The 18,260-nt window shown below is 53.2% G+C and overlaps 1 protein-coding gene and 2 non-coding genes across 3 annotated transcripts; all 3 read left to right on the top strand.

Moving 5' to 3' along the window:
- Positions 1 to 837: 837 nt before the first annotated feature.
- On the top strand, positions 838 to 1,785 carry LOC127026028 (olfactory receptor 49-like). The gene has a single exon (XM_050911142.1). It carries the CDS (start codon positions 838 to 840, stop codon positions 1,783 to 1,785), a length of 948 nt encoding a protein of 315 aa, XP_050767099.1.
- Positions 1,786 to 13,340: 11,555 nt separating this feature from the next.
- Positions 13,341 to 13,413, top strand: TRNAF-GAA (transfer RNA phenylalanine (anticodon GAA)). The gene has a single exon. It is a non-coding gene; the product is annotated as a tRNA-Phe (tRNA).
- Positions 13,414 to 15,601: 2,188 nt separating this feature from the next.
- Positions 15,602 to 15,673, top strand: TRNAA-UGC (transfer RNA alanine (anticodon UGC)). The gene has a single exon. It is a non-coding gene; the product is annotated as a tRNA-Ala (tRNA).
- Positions 15,674 to 18,260: the final 2,587 nt, after the last annotated feature.

The raw sequence follows: 18,260 nt of genomic DNA, 5'->3' as shown, positions 1-18,260 counted from the left end.
AACTGGCATGCAAAAGAAAGGTTACAAATCTCTTGCAGACACTCTTCTCTTGCTCTGCCTTTAGGTCAGGACATTTGATAGTCATAGCAATGAGCAGCTGTTTCGAAACAACGGCATTTCAGTGCAGATGGATGTCAGATGAGACTGTGTGGAACCGTAATAAATTTCAGTCATTATTTTGAGTACTAAAGAAGGCAAGTTATACTTGGTCCCTCTTCTACCCCCTCCCCCTTTGCTGAAGAAACAGAGAGCAAGAAGCTGTGGAAGAAAGCAGGGCATTACAGAAGAGATGCTTGACATTACTTCTTTTGAAATCAACAGATTCTCAGGGATTCCTAGTCCAAAAAGGCAAGTACTGAAAAGTAGAAAGAATAGCTTTCAACATACATGTTTGGTTTGGTTTGATTTGATTTGATTTGATTTGATTTGATTTGATTTGATGGTTTAGCATTTGTGCAATAGAAGAGATGAGTTTGGCACAGAGGTGTGACAGATGTTTGCAATAGGTCTGAGTGAATTTGGAATTTCCCAGGAATGGGGTGAAATAGCTAACAGCCTCTTTAAAATCTTCTGTCCTGGAGAAAGAATCCTTTGTGAGTGTTTGAAAAAGGTGGAAAGAAGACAGGAAATGCTCTGAGGACTCTAACTGAAATGTACAACATAAAAATCAGGGTGTGAGCAATGCTTGAAGGGCTCTCTCTCTGTGTGTTATATAGGAAGATTGCGGGAAAGGAAAGAAGCAGAAAAGGAAGGACCGAACTTTTCATCCAGACTGTGAAATTATCACACTTGCTTTTTGCCATGTTCCTGTCTCGGCAGGATGAACTGAAATTCAGCATGGGAGCAGAAAATGAAACTGCAGTTACTGAGTTCATCCTAGAGGGTTTCTCGGGGCTTGATCAAAGCCTACAGCTCTTTCTCTCTCTGGTCCTTCTGCTCATATACCTGACAACAGTGATGGGGAACGCAACCATCATCTTCCTCGTGTGTGTGGATCGCCGCCTGCAAACCCCCATGTACTTTTTCATCAGCAATCTGTCCTTCCTGGAAATCTGGTTTACATCCTCCACAAGCATCAAATTGTTTGTGATCCTGAGTTCTGGTAAGAGAACAATCTCACTAAGCAGCTGCTTTGCCCAATGCTATTTCTATTCTGCTCTGGGCGGTACAGAGCTTGTTCTACTTGTTGTCATGTCCTTTGACCGTTATGTTGCCATCTGCCAGCCTTTGCATTATGCTGCCATCATGAAGCCTCAGCTCTGCATCCACCTGGTTGTTGCCACTTGGGTCACAGGCATCACGCTCTCGACTTACCGTCTGGTCCTCCTCTACAAGCTGACTTTCTGTGGCTCGAACAAGATCCACCATTTTTTTTGTGACAACTCACCCTTATTCAAATTGTCCTCCTCTGACACTAGCCTGCTTTGGAAAATAGACTCTGCTTTATCATCATTGGTCATACTGGGTTCCTTATGTTTAACTCTGGCATTTTACATGGGCATCCTTTTCTGTATTCTACACCTTCCAGCAGCCTCTGGGAGGAAAAAAGCTTTTACTACCTGTTCTTCCCATCTCATCACCTTGGCCATTGGATATGGGAGCTGCATTGCTCTCTATGTGTGTCCTTCAGAAGATGTTTCCTTGGAGACAAACAGAGTTGTAGCTTTGCTGCACACTGTCCTGTACCCATTCTTAAATCCGTTCATCTACAGTCTTAGAAACAAGACTGTGATACTGGCCCTGAATGAAGCCATTGCCCGTGCAACAATGCAGCTTTTCCCCTAATTCTGGTGCATTTCTGGACAGCAATTCCAATGGTCTGCTCTCATATCTTAAGCAACACCAATGCATATGTATGTAACCTCCAAATACAGATGCCTCAGGAGATTTATGTTCTTGTTGGATTGTGTTAGGTTAAGCGATAAGAAGCTCATCTGCACACACAAAGAAGGCACTGACAATGGCAGGAGGAGTAACTCAGTTAATACCCTGCCCCAGCTGCTCCCAGGCCCATCACAGGAGAGCCACCAGCTCATCAAGAACCCATCTCCACAACCTGAGAAGAGCACAGAGGCACAGTGGCAGGTGGGAACCCAAATTACAGGCTCCTGAGGAATGAACACCTTGTCCCAGCTCCTTCCAGGGCTGCCCTGGGAGAGCCATCAGCCCCGTTGTCCAGGTGTGAAAAAGAAATGCTTCCTAACATCCAGTCTAAACCTCCCATGGCACAGCTTTGAACCATTCCCACGCGTCCTGTCCCTGGATGCCAGGGAGAAGAGATCAGCACCTCCCTCTCCACTTCCCCTCCTCAGGAAGCCGTAGAGAGCAATGAGGTCGCCCCTCAGCCTCCTTTTCTCCAAACTAGACAAGCCCAGTGTCCTCAGCCGCTCCTCACAGGACATTCCTTCCAGCCCTTTCACCAGCTTGGTTGCCCTCCTCTGGACACATTCAAGTATCTTAACATCCTTTCAAAATGGTGGGGCCCAGAACTGCACACAGGACTCAAGGTGAGGCCGCACCAATGCTGAATCCAGCGGGATAATCACCTCTTTTGACCGGCTGGTTATACTGTGTTTGATGCACCCCAGGATGCAGTTTGCCCTCTTGGCTGCCAGGGCATGCTGCTGACTCCTATTGAGCCTGCTGTCGACCCGCACCCCCAGATCCCTTTCTGCAGGGCTGCTTTCCAGCCACTCCTTTCCCAGCCCATACTTGTGCCTGGCATTATTTCCTCCCAGGTGCAGAATCGGGCATTTGTTCTTGCTAAACATGGTGAGAGTTGCCTCCTCTGGGTCATGCATACAGCTGTTAAACTGCACAGGGCCCAGCAGAGTTTCCTGTGCTGCCTCATCATGCCCCAGTATGTCCCAGTGGTCTCCAGGTAGGGTATGACCCCTTCACCATTGCACTCTCGGCCTGATCCTCCAACTGGTGTTTTACCTATCTGTTTGTCCGCCCTTCCAGACTGTAATGGCCTAACTTGGGTACAAGAATATCGAGGGAGGCCATGTCAAAAATCTTGCTGAAGTTGCGGTGAACAACAGCCGCTATTCTCCCCTCCTGCACAAATGCCATTACTTCCTCATGAAGGCAGTCAGATTGGTGAGGCAGGATTTACCCTTTGAAAGTTCATGCTGACTGCTTTTGGACACCTTCTTCTCTTTAAAGGTCCCAGAAATGTCACCCAAGAGATATCGATGGCTTAGTGCTCACCAAGATGAGCTTGTACAGCCTGTGGATCCCTGGGTGGCACTTTTGGCCTCTTTCAAAGATGGGTGCAACATTTGCTTGTCCTCACTCACAAGACACCTCTACCAATCCCATGACCTTTCAAAAGCGATATTCCACAGAAATATCGATCTTTCCCTGTGGCTTCATTACCACTATTCTGCCTGTGATACGCTGTGTTTAATTTCTCTGATCTTTCACTTACTTTCCCCTGTCCTGATACAATGACCATTTCTGAAGTCATCTTTTCAGTAGACTGTCTAGACAAAGGCCCTTTCCATTATTCTCCAGTTTTCTCCTCCATTTACTCTTTCTTCATTCAGATACCTCTCACCTGTGCTGCTGCTTTGAGCTTCAGGGAGTTAAAGCTTGCCTGACTTTCAGGAGTCTAGTTGTCTCTTTAGCCAATTCTTTCCTTATGTTTATATCTGCTGGTTTGTGTCTGTCTGTCTAGAACATTTCTCATAAGATCATCCCTTGCAGAAAGGCAACCTCAGTAGAGATATCCTGTACTTAGCATATGCTTCAGGAGTGCGTTTTATTGTTTAGGAAACTTTATCATGCTTTACTTTTCTTTGCTTGCAAACAGGAAAAATGCTTCTGTGCCTGTGTGCAGCCAGTTCTCTAAGGAAAGCAGGTGGGAGATGGGGCAAGGGAGCTGTAACATTCAGCTCCCAGAGTTCAGAGAAGTCTGATGGAAGGCAAAGTGAAACAAGTCCCAGGTGGCCAATGACAGAAATGGGGAGGCTGGGGAGGTGAGGAGCAAGGTTGTCCATACAGTGTCAGACCTCAAGGGACTGCTTTTCCTGCCTGCCCAGACCTCCTGAGGAGACACTCTGCATCAACATCAATTGGAGAACGCTGCTATCACCTCTTCTCTAAACTGAAATTAATAAAATCGAATGTTTAAAAAATGTATTTTTTATTAGGTGCACTTTGAAATCTTCCTCTTTAACTCTACTATGAAATGATTCCAATTAGCTGTACAGGTCTTGAAGACCTGAAGAAAATTACAGGAAGAGAAATAGCTCGTTAGGCCTTTCTGTATTTTAATGAGCCCCATGGTGTATTTGGCCCTGAGTCCATGAACCTCCAATGATGAGAGGAGACTGAACAAACCTCTCAAGAAGTCAAAGCCAGAAGAAAAACCTTGAAGCATTGATTGGTCCCACTGAGGGCCATTACTGGCAAAGCCTCCCCATGGACTCGTTAGAGCAGATAACTGGAGGCTGTGCTTGCAGGTAGGCAAAGACACTGTGCAGGTGTCTGTAATGCTGAGAAAACCCTTGCTTTGTTTTATGCAGCAGAAAGGCCAAACCCTGACCCCCAGGCCCTGGGAAGGCAGATCCAGTCCCTCACGAGTGGCTCAGGGCTCTTCTTGGGGGCAGTGGGATGTGAGGATGAGCAATGCCAAGTGTAGGAAAACTGTGCAACACTTCCCAGCCTCCCCAAGAAGGGGTGAGGAAGAAACAAAGTCCAGAGCCTCAAAATAAAGTTTCTCCTGGTAGGCCTCGGTAGCAGAGGCGACTGCCATGGGCAAGAGGACAAAGACCTCAGCCCTGTTGGGCTTAGGGGGAGGGTTTGGTGTTCTGCTGAGGGCGTCTGTTTAGTGTTAGGGTATGGGCTTGCTTTGTGGATTAGGGTTTGGTGTAGGGCTGGGGTGAGGGTTAGGGTCAAGGCTAGCATTTTAATGTTAGGGATAGAAGCTAGGAATGAGAGTGAGTAATAGGGTGAGAGTAAGAGTTTATGGGTTTGGGCTTTGGTTTAGAGGTAAGGTTTGAGGTTAGGGATTAGAGTAGTGGATTCCTGTCAGGGTGAAGGGTAGAGTTTAGGGGAGGATTAGGGCTTAAGGTTCCTGGTTAGAAACAGGGTAAAGGCCTAACATGAATGTTTTCACAGTCAGTGTTGCAGTGGCATCAAAATTACCTGAACACATCTTTCCTCTTCAAAAGCTTTCCTCTCTGTTGGCCAAACCCCTCTTCCCTCCCCCAAATCTCCCATCTCTCTCGTCCCAGCTACCCTTGACCTCCCCAAAGCTTTCATCTTGTTGGGGACAATATTGTAATGGCTTTCAAGACTGCAAGTATCTTTCTCCCCACTGCTGGCCAGTCAGGAGTGACCTCACAGCCAAGCATGTGCTGCTGTGCTGTAGAGGTTACTGCTCAGCCTGCCCAGCAGTGCTAGAGGCAGGCGATGCCCTCCACCACCCCTGAGGTACTCTGCCTCCATACCAGCTCATGCTCCAGAAGGGCTCCCATATGTCCTGGGACACATGGGTGCTTCAGCTACCCCAGGGCAGTGGCCACCCCTGTGTGGATAACTGAATCAAGCCCTGAATGTAGATTTTCCCCAAAAACTTGTAACTTCGGCATAAAAGAACTCAATGTAATAGCTGAAAAAGTCTTCCTTTCCAGCATTGCAGGTTTTTAATGAACCTTTTCATTATTTTTTTCATAGTTTTTTTATTAGCAGCACCAAGGGTATGTATTAGCAAGCTGATTATTGCTCTATGGAAAGAGTTTTATGCAGCCACTTCCCACAATACATTTTGTTACCAATGGTTCAAACGGAGAAACATTGCTCAGAGGAACTGCTGTATTTATATTGGCAATTTTTCTCTCTCTCCTTCTGCCTCTCTGTCTTTTCTCCTTCCTCTGCCTATTCTACCTTCAATGAACTCTCCAAAGGAAAGACTTGTTGCATGACAGAATAACTCAGGTTGGAAGGGACTTGAATACTGTCTTCTCTGACTCTCCTGCTCGAGGCAGGTTGAAGTAGATGAGGTAGCTAAAAGGCTCCCCCCAGCTTGCCATCATCCACAGAGGAGCTGAAGGTGAGCTCCATCCCATCATACCGGGAGATAATAAAGATGTTCCACAGTGTTGGCCGAAGTGCTGGTCACTCAGGGATGGTGCTAGTGACTGGTTGCCAGGAAGACTCCATACCACTGAGAACATCTGGGCCTGATCATCCAGCTAAACTCCTCTAGCCTCTTCTTCCTGTTGCCTTCTGTTGCCTCCTGTTGCTTCTTCACCTCCTCTGCCTTCTCCTCCTCCTGTTGCCTCCTGTTGTCTCCTCCTCCGGTGGTCTTCTGTTTCCTCCTTTTGCCTCCTCCTCCTCTTTCCTCCTTCTCCTCCCCCTCTTCTTGTTGCCTTCTGTTGCCTCCTCTTGCCTCTTCCTCCTCCTCCTTTTATTGCCTCCTGGTTCCTTCTGTTGCCACCTTCTCCTCTTGCCTGCTGTTGCTGCCTGTTGCCTCCTCCTCCTGATTCCTCCTGTTGCCTATCCCTCAAGTTGCCTGCTGTTTTTTCTTGTTGTGTCTCCCTTCACCTCCCGTTGCCTCCTGTTGCCTCTTCCTGCTCTCTCTCCTTTTGGTTTCTCTTTCCTCCTGTTGCCTCCTTTCCCTCATCCTGCTCTTGCCTCCATTTTCCTCCTCCTCCTCTTGCCTCCTGTTTACTCCTGCCCAGGGGCATCTCTGTGTTGGCAAGTCAGGTCAGAAAAACCCTGAAGAGAGGAGGGAGCTTTCTGTTGGCCAATGAATGGGTGAAGGAACTTGATCCAGTTCCTCAAAGACCTACTGATCTGTCAGTGGAATGCTGTAGGAGTCTCCTTCTCTTGCCCAAACCTGACAGCCGCATTGCTGTTCCCCCCCAGCCACAGCAGGAAACCGAAAGCACAGACCCTGGAAAGCACCTTTCCTTCCAGGTAGCCCCTGCCTTGATGTGCTTCTTGAAAAGCTGCCTCTGCCAGTGTCGTGGGGGTGATGTGCAGCTGTGAGCAGCCCTGAGCCAGGCAGCACCCTCCTGACAGCAGAAGGACCCTGCCCTGATGGGGGTCTCTCCTTCCACCCACAGCTTCTCCCCACAGCGCCATGGGGAGCTCCCCGGGCAGGCTGAGCGCTGACCCTGGCAGGCGGCAGAGTCCCTGCCCAGCACACAGCCCCCTGGGGTGCAGGGCCCTGCTCTGAAGGACAGCCCTGGGCACCCCTGGCTGCACACCCAGCTTCATAGCCCTGCAGCCATCCCTGGGAGAAGGCAGCGGTCATGCCCTGTCCTCTGATGGTGCAGCAGGGATCCCTGCTCTGGAGCAGGTCCTCCTCCTCTATAAAGGAATGAGATTCCTGTGGGCCATGCCAGCTTTACGAGATCCCTCCACAAACTGCAGCTGCATTGCCCTGCACCCAGAGACTTACTGTGTCAAGGGCCCCGAAGATTTCTCCTCCTTTGAGCCCTCAGCACTTGCCCCACTCCTGACTGCCTTTAAACCTTTCTCTGCCTCACTCCTCTCCCCTCGGTGCCTGCAGGCAGGGCCCTCAGCCCTGCTGCACTTTGCAGAGGAGCTGCTCCTGGGCAGAGCTGTCTCTCTGCAGTGCTGCCCACTTGCCATGAGCTCCCTCCCTCCCAGGAGTCCGGCACAGCCTGGCAGCAGAGGAGCAGCCCAAGGCATTTTAATGACCCCTCCGGTGGGTTTCGTGCTGAGTCCATGAACTTCAGACACTGAGAGGAAGTTGAAGAAACTTCTCAAGAAGTCAAAGTCAGATGCCAGCTCCAAAGTTTCTTGGAGCCTTAATGAGTCCCACTGAGGGACATTACGGACAAAGCCTCCCCAGGGGCTGCTTAGAGCAGAAAACAGGAGAAAGCAATGACAAGTAGACAAAGGCAATGTAAAGGAACAGATTCTGAGTAAAGCTGGCTGTGTTCCTTGAAGGCAAAAGGCCAAGCCCTGACCCCCAGCCCCTGAGAAGGGAGATCCTTTTCCCTCACATGTTGCTCCTCCTGGGGCAGTGTGGTGTGGGGATGTGCAATGCCAAGAGCAGGACTACGGTACAATCCCTCCCAGGCTCCCAGGTGGGAAAGGAGAGGCAGTGAGACCCTAGCGCTGTAAGGAGAAGGTGCTTGATCATAGGCATCAGTGGCAGAGACAACAGCCAGAGCCAAGGGAAGAAAGAGCTGATCTGTGTTGGGGGCTTCTCAGACTTTCTTCATCCCTCTAGCATCTCCACCACAGGCTATCCGATGGTGTCCCACACCTGCACCTCTTTCTCTATAGGCTGTAGACATAGAATCATCAACTCATAGAATCATTTAGGTTGGAAAAGACCCTTAAGATCGTTGAGTCCAACCGTAAACCTAACACTACCAAGTCCACCACTAAACCAGGTCCCTAAATGCCACATCTACATGTCTTTTAAATACCTCCAGGGATGGTGACTCAACCACTTCCCTGGGCAGCCTGTTCCAATGCTTAATAGCCCTTTTGGTGAAGAAATTTTTCCTAATATCCAATCTAAAGCTTCCCTGGTGCACCTTGAGGCCATTTCCTCTTGTCCTATCCTTGCTGCTTGGGAGAAGAGACCGACCCCTACCTCACTACAACCTCCTTTCAGGTAGTTGTAGAGAGCGATAAGGTCTCCCCTCAGCCTCCTTTTCTCCAGACTAGACAACCCCAGCTCCCTCAGCTGTTCCTCACAGGACTGTTCTCTAGACCCTTCACCATCTTCTTTGACCTTCTTTGGACACAGTCCAGCACCTCAATGTCTTTCTTGCAGTGAGAGGCCCAAAACTGAACACAGTATTCGAGGTGCGGCCTCACCAGGGCCGAGTACAGGCGGACAGTCACTTCCCTAGTCCTGCTGGCCACGCTATTTCTGATACAAGCCAGGATGCTATTGGTCTTCTTGGCCACCTGGGCACACTGCTGGCTCATCTTCAGCTGGCTGTCGACCAACAGCCCCAGGTCCTTTTCTGCTGGCCAGCTTTCCAGCCACTCTTCCCCAAGCCTGGAGCATTGCATGGGATTGTTGTGACCCAAGTGCAGGACGCAGCACTTACTTAGCCTGGCGGAACCTCATACAATTGGCCTCGGCCCCTCGATCCAGCCTGTCCAGATCCCTCTGTAGAGCCTTTCTACCCTCAAGCAGATCAACAATCCCGCCCAACTTGGTGTCGTCTACAAACTTACTGAGGGTGCACTCGACCCGCTCATCCACATCATTAATAAAGATATTAAACAGAACTGGCCCCAATACTGAGCCCTGGGGAACACCTCTTGTGACCAGCCGCCAACACTGGATTGAACTCCTTTCACCACAATTCTTTGAAGCCCGGCCAGCTAGCCAGTTTGTTACGCAGCAAAGAGTGCACCCGTCCAAGCCATGAGCAGCCAGTTTCTCCAGGAGAATGCTGAGGGAAACGGTGTCAAAGGCTTTGCTAAAGTCTAGGTAGGCAACATCCACAGCCTTTCCCTCATCCACTAAGCGGGTCACCTTGTCATAGAAGGAGATCAGGTTAGTCAAGCAGGACCTGCCTTTCATAAAGCCATGCTGACTGGGCCTGATCGCCTGGTTATCCTGTACGTGTCGTGTGATGGCACTCAAGGTGATCTGCTCCATAACCTTCCCTGGCACCATGATCAGACTGAGAGGCCTGTAGTTCCCTGGATCCTCCTTCCAGTCCTTCTTGTTGATGGGCATCACATTTGCTAACCTCCAGTCAACTGGGACCTCACCACTTAGCCAGGACTGCTGATAAATGATGGAAAGTGGCTTGGTGAGCACTTTTACCAGCTCCCTCAGTGCGCTTGGGTGGATCCCATCCGGCCCCATAGACTTGTGTGTGTCTAAGTGGTTTAGCAGGTCGCTAACCATTTCCCCTTGGATTATGGGGGCTTCATTCTGCTCCCTGTCTTGCAGCTCAGGGGCCTGGGTACCCAGAGAACAACTGGTCTTACTATTAAAGACTGAAGCAAAGAAGGTTTGAAGGACCTCAACCTTTTCCTTATGCTTTGTCACTCTGCTTTCCCCCTGCATCCAATAAAGGATGGAGATTCTCCTTAGCCCTCCTTTTGTTGCTAATGTATTTATAGCAACATTTTTTCATGTCTTTTATGGCAGTAGCCAGATTAAGTTCTAGTTGGGCTTTGGCCCTTCTAATTTTCTCCCTGCATAACCTCAGGACATCCTTGTAGTCCTCCTGAGTGGCCTGCCCCTTCTTCCAAAGGTCATAAACTCTTTTTTTCCCGGAGTTCCAGCGAAAGCTGTCTGTTGAGCCAGGCCGGTCTTCTTCCCCGCTGGCTCGTCTTTCGGCACATGGGGATGGCCTGTTCCTGTGCCTTTAAGATTTCCTTCTTGAAGAATGCCCAGCCTTCCTGGACTCCTTTGCCCTTCAGGACTGCCTCCCAAGGGACTCTGTCAACCAGTCTCCTAAACAGGCCAAAGTCTGCCCTCCAGAAGTCCCAGGTAGCAGTTCTGCTGACCCCCCTCCTTACTTCTCCTTGAATCCAAAACTCTATCATTTTGTGATCGCTATGCCCAAGACAGCCTCCAACCATCACATCACCCACAAGGCCTTCTCTGTTCACAAACAACAGGTCCAGTGGGGGCCTTCCGTAGTTGGCTCCCTCACCAGCTGTGTCAGGAAGTTCTCTTCCACACACTGCAGGAACCACCGAGAGTGTTTCCTCTCTGCTGCATTCCAGCAGACATCTGGTAAGTTGAACTCCCCCACAAGAACAAGGGCTAGCGCTTGTGAGACCTCTCCCAGCTGCTTGGAGAATATTTCGTCTGCCTCTTCATCCTGGTTGGGTGGTCTACAACAGATTCCCACCATGATATCTGCCTTGTTGGCCTTCCCCCTGATTCTTACCCAGAAACACTCAACCCTGTCATTACCATCATCAAGCTCTAGACAGTCAAAACACTCCCTAACATACAGGGCTACCCCACCGCCTCTCCTTCCTTGCCTGTCCCTTCTGAAGAGTTCATAGCCATCCATTGCAGCACTCCAGTTGTGCAAGTCATCCCACCATGGCATTTCTGTGATGGCACCTAGATCATAGTTTTCCTGCTGCACAATGGCTTCCAGCTCCTCCTGTTTGTTGCCCATGCTGCTTGCATTGATGTAGATGCACTTCAGTTGGGCTATCAATCCCGCCCCCTTTTTGGGGGGAGAAGCCATCATTCCTACGTGACCATTCTCAGGCGCTTCCGTGGTTTCTAACACATCCATAACCCTTCCATCTTTGCTGCCACATGGATCTCCATCCCCTACCTCCACTGAGATGGCAGACCAAAGGACCTCGCTAGCCCATTGTTCCATCAAACACTGGTGTGCTGCCCAAAGGCTTATCTCTAGGGAGCCTGCTTTTATCCCTTTCCCCCTTCAACTCTAGTTTAAAGCTGTTCCAATGAGCCCTGCTACCTCCGTCTTTTTTTCTTTATGGAAGCAGTTTTGACGCAGGGTGTAGGCCGACTTAACCTCAGCGACACCTCCAAGCTAGATGAACCATCGTCCTTGTTATTGTTCGGTGCCACTTGCAGAGCCTCGTACCTATTGTGCAAGGGCATCTGGGAGGGTGGGGTCTCGTCAGAGAGGAGATGCGCCTGCTGTACTGGGCAGGAACTTGTCGCCGTTGCCCCCTATCCCTTAAGTCCCTGTGTTCAGCCAGGCGGAGAGAGGATAGGGAATCCTCCATCTCATGCGTCCTGTCTGCCTGTTGGGCCTGTCCCAGGGAAGGTAGGGTGCGATTCCAGTAGTCCATCTCTCTCTCGCACTCCCTGATACTCTGCAACCTACTCACCTCCTCCCGGAGCTCTGTCACTAAGCGGAGTAGTTCCTCTAGCTGGGCGCACCTCCCACAGGTGTGCTCACTGCTGCTGTCCGATGCTGGCAGAAGAGCAGGGCACACCCTGCAGCCTGACACCTGGGTGGCAGCATGTTCCCACCGGAGCTCTGTCTGGGACCTGCGTGAGTCGTGGTGGGTGCAGAGTTTAGAGAGGCCATGGCTTTCTGCCGGGTGGATACCATCGCTCCCTGGTCGAGCTGGCAGAGCTTCAGCGCCCTTCCTGCACGCCCTTCCGTGTGAACTGCCATGCAATCTGCCATGCCACGCCCTTGCTGACATGCCACACCCTGTTTGCCTGCCCTGTTCACGGTGCTCCTGGTCACTAGTGCTCCCTAAGGGCTTCTTTTATACATGTGAGGGAACTTGGCCGCCATTGCTCCTGGCCCTGCCCAGGTCTCGTCAGCTGCTGTTCTGCCAGCTGCGGGCTCCTGGAGGCTCTCTCGGCTCCCCCTGAGGTTCCCCCGGTCCAGGAAACCCCCCTGTGCACTGCGCTAGAGCACTCCGCTGCGGATCGTGCCAGCACCGGAGCTTCTCGCCTTGGCGACTGAGGCAACATGAGTTAGCAGTGAGCCCCAGCAGCCAAGAAGGCCAACAGTGTCCTGGCTGTATGAACAGGAGCATGGGCAGGAGATGAGGGGGAGGGATTCTCCCCCTCCATTCAGTGCTCGCTAGACCACACGCGCACTACTGCACTGAGTTGGGGGCCTCCTGCCCCCAGTACAGGAAAGACATTGATCAGCTGGAGCAAGTTCAGTGAAGGGGCACCAGTACAGTCAGGTGTGGGGGGTGTGCAGGGGGCTGGAGAACTTTCCACCTGAGGAAAGGCTGAGGGAACACTGTTCAGTATGGAGATGAGAAGGCTTTGGGAAACCTCGTAGGAGCATTCCAGTACCTATGAGGCAATTAAGAAAATAGAGCCAGGCTCTTCATCATCGTGCATGGTGGGAAGATGAGAGGCAAGGGACAAAAGTTGAAAGAATGTTCAGGCAGGAGATGAGGACCATGAGGTCCATGAGGTCATAACCGTGAGGTCACTTATGCACTGGAAGAGGTTGCCCTGAGAGGTTGTGCAGTCCCAATCCTTGGAGGTTTTCAAGCCTTCTTTCCCCCTAAATATCATCTCCAAACATTGAACAAAAGACTCTTGCTCATGCAAGAATGAAGCAAAAGCCTAAGGCACCAGCAAAAGCTCTGCCTCCCCTGGGCCCTCTCTTCCCTATGAGAGAGGTCTTCCACCAACCCCACACTTCTTCCACCCTCAGCCTTTGCAGCTGCATGTGCCTGGCCTGCCCACTTGCCTTCACTCCTACTGGAAGCTGGCACCCACCCCACACCTGGAGTCCACCTGGCCATGGAGGCAGGGAGAGGCCAGGTCCACTGTGCCTGGTGCTGGGCACAGCTTTTTCCTGGGAATGTCCCCAAGGAGCTCTCCTCGTGTGTGCCAGCCTGTGGCCTGGCAGGGGTGGAATTGGGACAAGGGCTGCTGGGGCAGGGCTGAAGTAGCTCAGCTGGGAGAGCGTTAGACTGAAGATCTAAAGGTCCCTGGTTCAACCCCGGGCTTCAGCAATGATTTTCTCCCTTTGATGTTTGCAGAACCTATCTGCCTTCTTCCATCCTGCCCCAGCAGGATGCTCTCCCAGAGCAGAGCGTACTGCCCATGGGGGAGGCCACCGCCCCCAGTCCCAGGGAGAGGCACTCCCTGGCGCTGAGGCCTGAATGGCAGCATCCTCCCTCCAGAGGTCTGTCACGGCGAGACCTCTGATGTGCCAGGGACAGCTGACAAAGCCATGCTGAGGATGGTCCCTTGTGGTGCCTTGGCTCCTGAGTTGTCCAGTCACAAGCTGTCCTGAGCAGAGTTTCTTGGCCCCCTTTGCCCCCCTGCTGCAATGGTTGATGAAACACAGATGTGCTCCTCTCTGGGCATCAGCAGGGAGACACGCAGCACAGGGGGACCCCTCGGGGGCCCCACATGAACATCCCTCTGCATTGGCTCCTTGCTGCTGCAGGGGCACAGGTCGGGACAGAAATGCCAGCCGTGCCTCCCCTGGGGTCTAGCATGGAAGGTCACCAACTCTCACACGGTGACTTCCAAACAGCCCCAGTTCAACCACTGGATGTCATTTTTACTCTCCAAATTTACCTCCCTCTGCATTTCCTGAGCATCACACATGCTTCTGTGTTCTCCATCTCTCAGCACCAAACCCAGGGCTCACAGCACAAGTGTCTCAGCTGTCCCCAGTTTCCATACCCAAATCTGCTCACCCACCAGACTGGAGTGTCCAGCTCAGCTGCAGCCCTTCACAGCCATCAGTCCCTGCCCAGAGGAAGAAAGACCTGCTCATGAGCTCCAACAAGCTGCTGGGCTCCCCTCTTGCAACCTCTTGCTGCTACAGAACCCTTCTCGCCCATCAGGAACACAGTGACAACTTTGACCCAGGACATCTCCCTCTGTCTTCAGTCTCAGCCTCTCCCCAGTCACCCAGTCAGGCCAAGGAATGGCACAGACTGGCCTATAGTCCCACAGCAACGTGCATGTTCTAACCCCGTGCAGTTCTGCTGCCTCATAGCCGGCTCCCCAGGCATGCACTCCAGGGAAGTCTGGCTTTTGTTGTGCCTGAGCGCAAGGGAGAGGAGGGGAGAGGGAGAACCATCTGAACAAGCAAAGTTACTGTCTTGCCAGCTTTGAGCATGAGCTTGCAAATACTTGGCCACAGGGGTAGTGCCTGCAGGATTGTCATTTCTCCAAAAGAGTCCTTCTAGGTTTTCTTGAGCAAGAATGGGAGAGTCATTGCCGAGGATGGCTTTGAGGACCATGTGTGCAAAGCAGAATAGATGAGCAGTCCATCCCCTTAGCTCCACTCAACCACTCCAGAAGTTCACGGTGACTGTGGTCTGGTTTTGATTGCCCCAAACCCTCTCTGCCAGGCAGGGGCTCAGCAGGGAAAAAATCTACGGCACTGGGAAAAATCTATGGCACTGGGCAACACAATTGCCCCAGCTGTACCACCATGGGGACACCGTCCCTGCGTGTGGTCAAACCATCGCCCTTTGAGTTAACAGCTGAACACGCTCAGCCACCCTGCCACAGAGACCCCAGCCAGGGCTGTCCCAGGGCACTGCTTTGCTGTCAGGACAGGCCTCAGTGCTGAAGGAGTGGGAAGGTCCCTGAGCCCAAGCCACATGCGCAGCCCCATGGAGGTGGAAGCCTGCCCTTCACCTCACCTCCAGGGATGGTGGGGGACAGAGGGGTGCAGGGAGAGGCCCAGTGCCTGGAGGAGGGGGATGTAAGATTTCTGCCCCCATGTCTCCTCCACCACATGCCCTGGGGTGCCATCAGAGGCTGGGGGCACCTCCCCTCAGGGAGGGCATTTCCCTCACCCTGTTGCACGGCTCCTGCTGTGGAGTTGGGGACAGATGTGGCCCAGAGGGGTGTTGCCCTGGGCGTCAGAGGAGGCTCAGGGTTGTTTTCCTCTCCATCAACCCACCCTGGAGTGGGCCAGAGCATGGGAGAAGTGCCTGAGCAAGAGCCTCCTCCTGCCCCGTTGCCCTGCAGAGACGTTGAAGGGGCTGCGCTCTGCAGTGCAGCACTGTGCCAAAATCAGACCCCAGCGGAGAGGCTGTCCTGACTTCCCCCATCTCAGAAGGGTTCAAGTGCTGTTTTCTGCAGAGGTCCCTGGGCACCCAGGGACAACAGGACTGTGCTTGTCATAGACACGTTATGGGAGGAGAGGGTCTCTCCTGCTGGCGAGTGTCAAGGGATGTAGCTCAGTGGAAGAGCGCCCGCTTTGCATGAGGGAGGTCCTGGGTTCAATCCCCAGCATCTCCATGGGGTGTTTTTGCCCTGAATCCCCAGCCTCAGGCAGGTGCGGGTTAGAGCTTGGGGCACTGGTCCTCTCCGACCCTGTGGGCCTGCCCTGCCCACCCAGGGCTTGGCTGTGAGGTGAGGAGGGCTATGTGCGCAGCCTCTGCTGAGCCCCCTCTTGGAGGAGAAGCAGGCAGCTGTGCTGGACCTGAGATCGGGTCACTGCCCTGCACCACAGACCCACCCCACAGAGTGTGTCTGTGGGGAGATCTCAGGCAGGGGACAGAGGTCAGCAGCACACTAGGAATCCTTTCTGGCTGCAGTGAGAGATGTGGTGTGAGGGTGCTGGTCCAGCCCAGGTGTCCTGTGGGACCAGAGCCACACTGGCCTGGTGGCTTTCCAGGGGTAAGGGTCTGAGATTGTCCTGTCTCCAGGTGGAGATCCCATACCATGTGGGAAGCACCCCTCTGTGCCAGCAGGTAGGGGTGTCTGAGCTGGACGAGCCTGAGCGGGGCTGTGGGTCTCCCAGCTGGAGGAATGACATTTCTTACCTGACCCTGTCTCCAGGTCCTTCTCCTTCCACCACCAGTGGCTTGAGCAGAGCCTCAGCTCAGGGAACCTGGAGCTGCTGAGGTCAGGCACAGCCCTGCTGAGGTGGGACTGGTAGGGCCGGTGCCCAGCTCTTGCTCCTGGGGTGTTTGGTGCCTCTGTCCACCCTGTGCTGATGGCATTGGGGAGGCACAGGCCTGTCCACCGCCATGCACAGGCAGTGAGGGCCAGGAGATGGTGCCTTGGCTGCTCCCTTGGCAATAACACCTGTAACCAAAATGGGGTATGAGACATGGACTTTCACTGCAGGGTGCCCAGCCCCCAGGAGCAGTGAGCCCAGCCTCAGAGAAATAAGGTTGCTCTCCCATGGACTTTAAACAGGCATGCTCTGCCCAGCGTCGGGGCAGCAGTGCTGAGAGTTGGGGTCTCACTGTGACCCCCCCTCAGGTAGGTCCTCGGGAGCTGCAGGAGAAACCACAGATCTGGGGCACAGTGACAATCCTGCTTTGCTGCAGAGAATGGACCCAGCCCGCAGGGCCAGACTGTTCAGGTGCCAAAATGCCATGAAACAGGTACTTTCCGCTCAGGTGTGCTGCCCCCTCAAGCACACACAGGCCTGTGGCTCATCTCCCCAAGGAGGAGGAGGCAAACCTCTGCCAGGTGCCAGAGTAAGGGAGAAATATTACACCTACGGGAGGGCAGAGCTGGCGGCGAGGTGGCACGGGACAGGCACTGGGCTCTTTGCCCTGGTCCCCACTTGGGACACCTTGACTCTGCTGGTCAGTGTCCATGCTGCCCATAGACCCCCACCATCCTGTGTTCAGAAGATAACACTCCCCCTTCTTCTTTACTTCACTTCACCTTACTTCTCTGAGATGCAGGGCTGGAGCTTGCCCCAGTGGGAGTTTTCCAGGGGATGGAGGCTGTGTTTGCAGTGCCCACGTATGTCACCCATCATCGTGGGCGTCTGGCCCTGGGAACGCTGCTCTCCCATGGGGGCTGCCAGCAGGAAGGCTCCAGGGTATGGGGCAAAGGGGTGTGTGAGCCTGGGCTTCCCCCAGAACCCGCCAGCGTCACCCCAGGGGTGGTGGAGCTCCCGGCAGGGAATGGGGCAATGCTGAAGTGGGAGAGGATGTTGGCGACAGCCGCCTCCTCCCCTCTTCTCCTCTAGGGCCAGATCCTGCTGTTTGCAGCAGTACTGAGCTGCAGTAACTCCCCACAGGGAACCCTGCCTGCCACAGACAGCAAATGCACCTTCCAGCCCACAGCAGAGGAGCCTTTTGGGGAAAAGGCAGAGGGGTGTGGAGACCCACCAGCGGGAGCAGGGAGGGCAGTTTGGGTGCCAGGTCCTGCCCAGGTGTCAAAGCCTTCTCCTCGACTGGCTCCTGCGTAAGAGCCTTCTCTGCGGGGCAGGGGCAGGTGAAAGCCCCGGCCAAGGGAGAGGGACCCTGGCTCAGCTCCCAGCAGCACCTGCTTTAGAGGAGGGACACAAAATCTCATCTGCCATGGAAACGTGCCCACATGAGCATCCTCCCAGATGAGCCCTTCTTCAGGCCAGGGGCTGGACCACGGCTTTTGGCTACAGCACACATCTCGTGGGGATCCTTTCTCCATCCCTCTGGCCCTCCAACAGCGCTGAGGGAAAGGTGCCCCAATCTCCCCTGCTCCCCTCCCTCCTGTACCTGCCCACAAGTACTGCCCCGACACAAACCCAAACTGACACCCCTGGCAAGGCAGCAGGAGGGCAGGGGTGGGGACTGGAGGGGAGCAGGAGGAGGGGGTCCCAGGGCTGCCGTGGGGCCTTACAGCCCCTGCTCAGGAAGAAGGCAGCTCTGCGGCTGTGGCAGTAGTGCTCGGGGTCTGCAAGGGCCCAAGGCAGCAGGAGCAATGGAGATGGGTCCTGGCAGAGCATGAGGACAGGGTAATCTGTGGGCCTTGATCCCACCTGGGGCTGGCTGGGGTGTTCAGGGCACTGCAGCCACCTTAGCACTCACTTCTGTGAGACAAAAGCCCAGGCTTCCCCTGTCCTGGCAGCTCTGTCATGGCCTCTGCGCTGTGGGAC

Source organism: Gymnogyps californianus, chromosome 26 (assembly GCF_018139145.2).
Source record: "Gymnogyps californianus isolate 813 chromosome 26, ASM1813914v2, whole genome shotgun sequence".
NCBI lineage: Eukaryota > Metazoa > Chordata > Aves > Accipitriformes > Cathartidae > Gymnogyps > Gymnogyps californianus.
The sequence above is the reverse complement of the archived record's forward strand: the minus strand, read 5'-3'. Positions and strand labels throughout refer to the sequence as shown.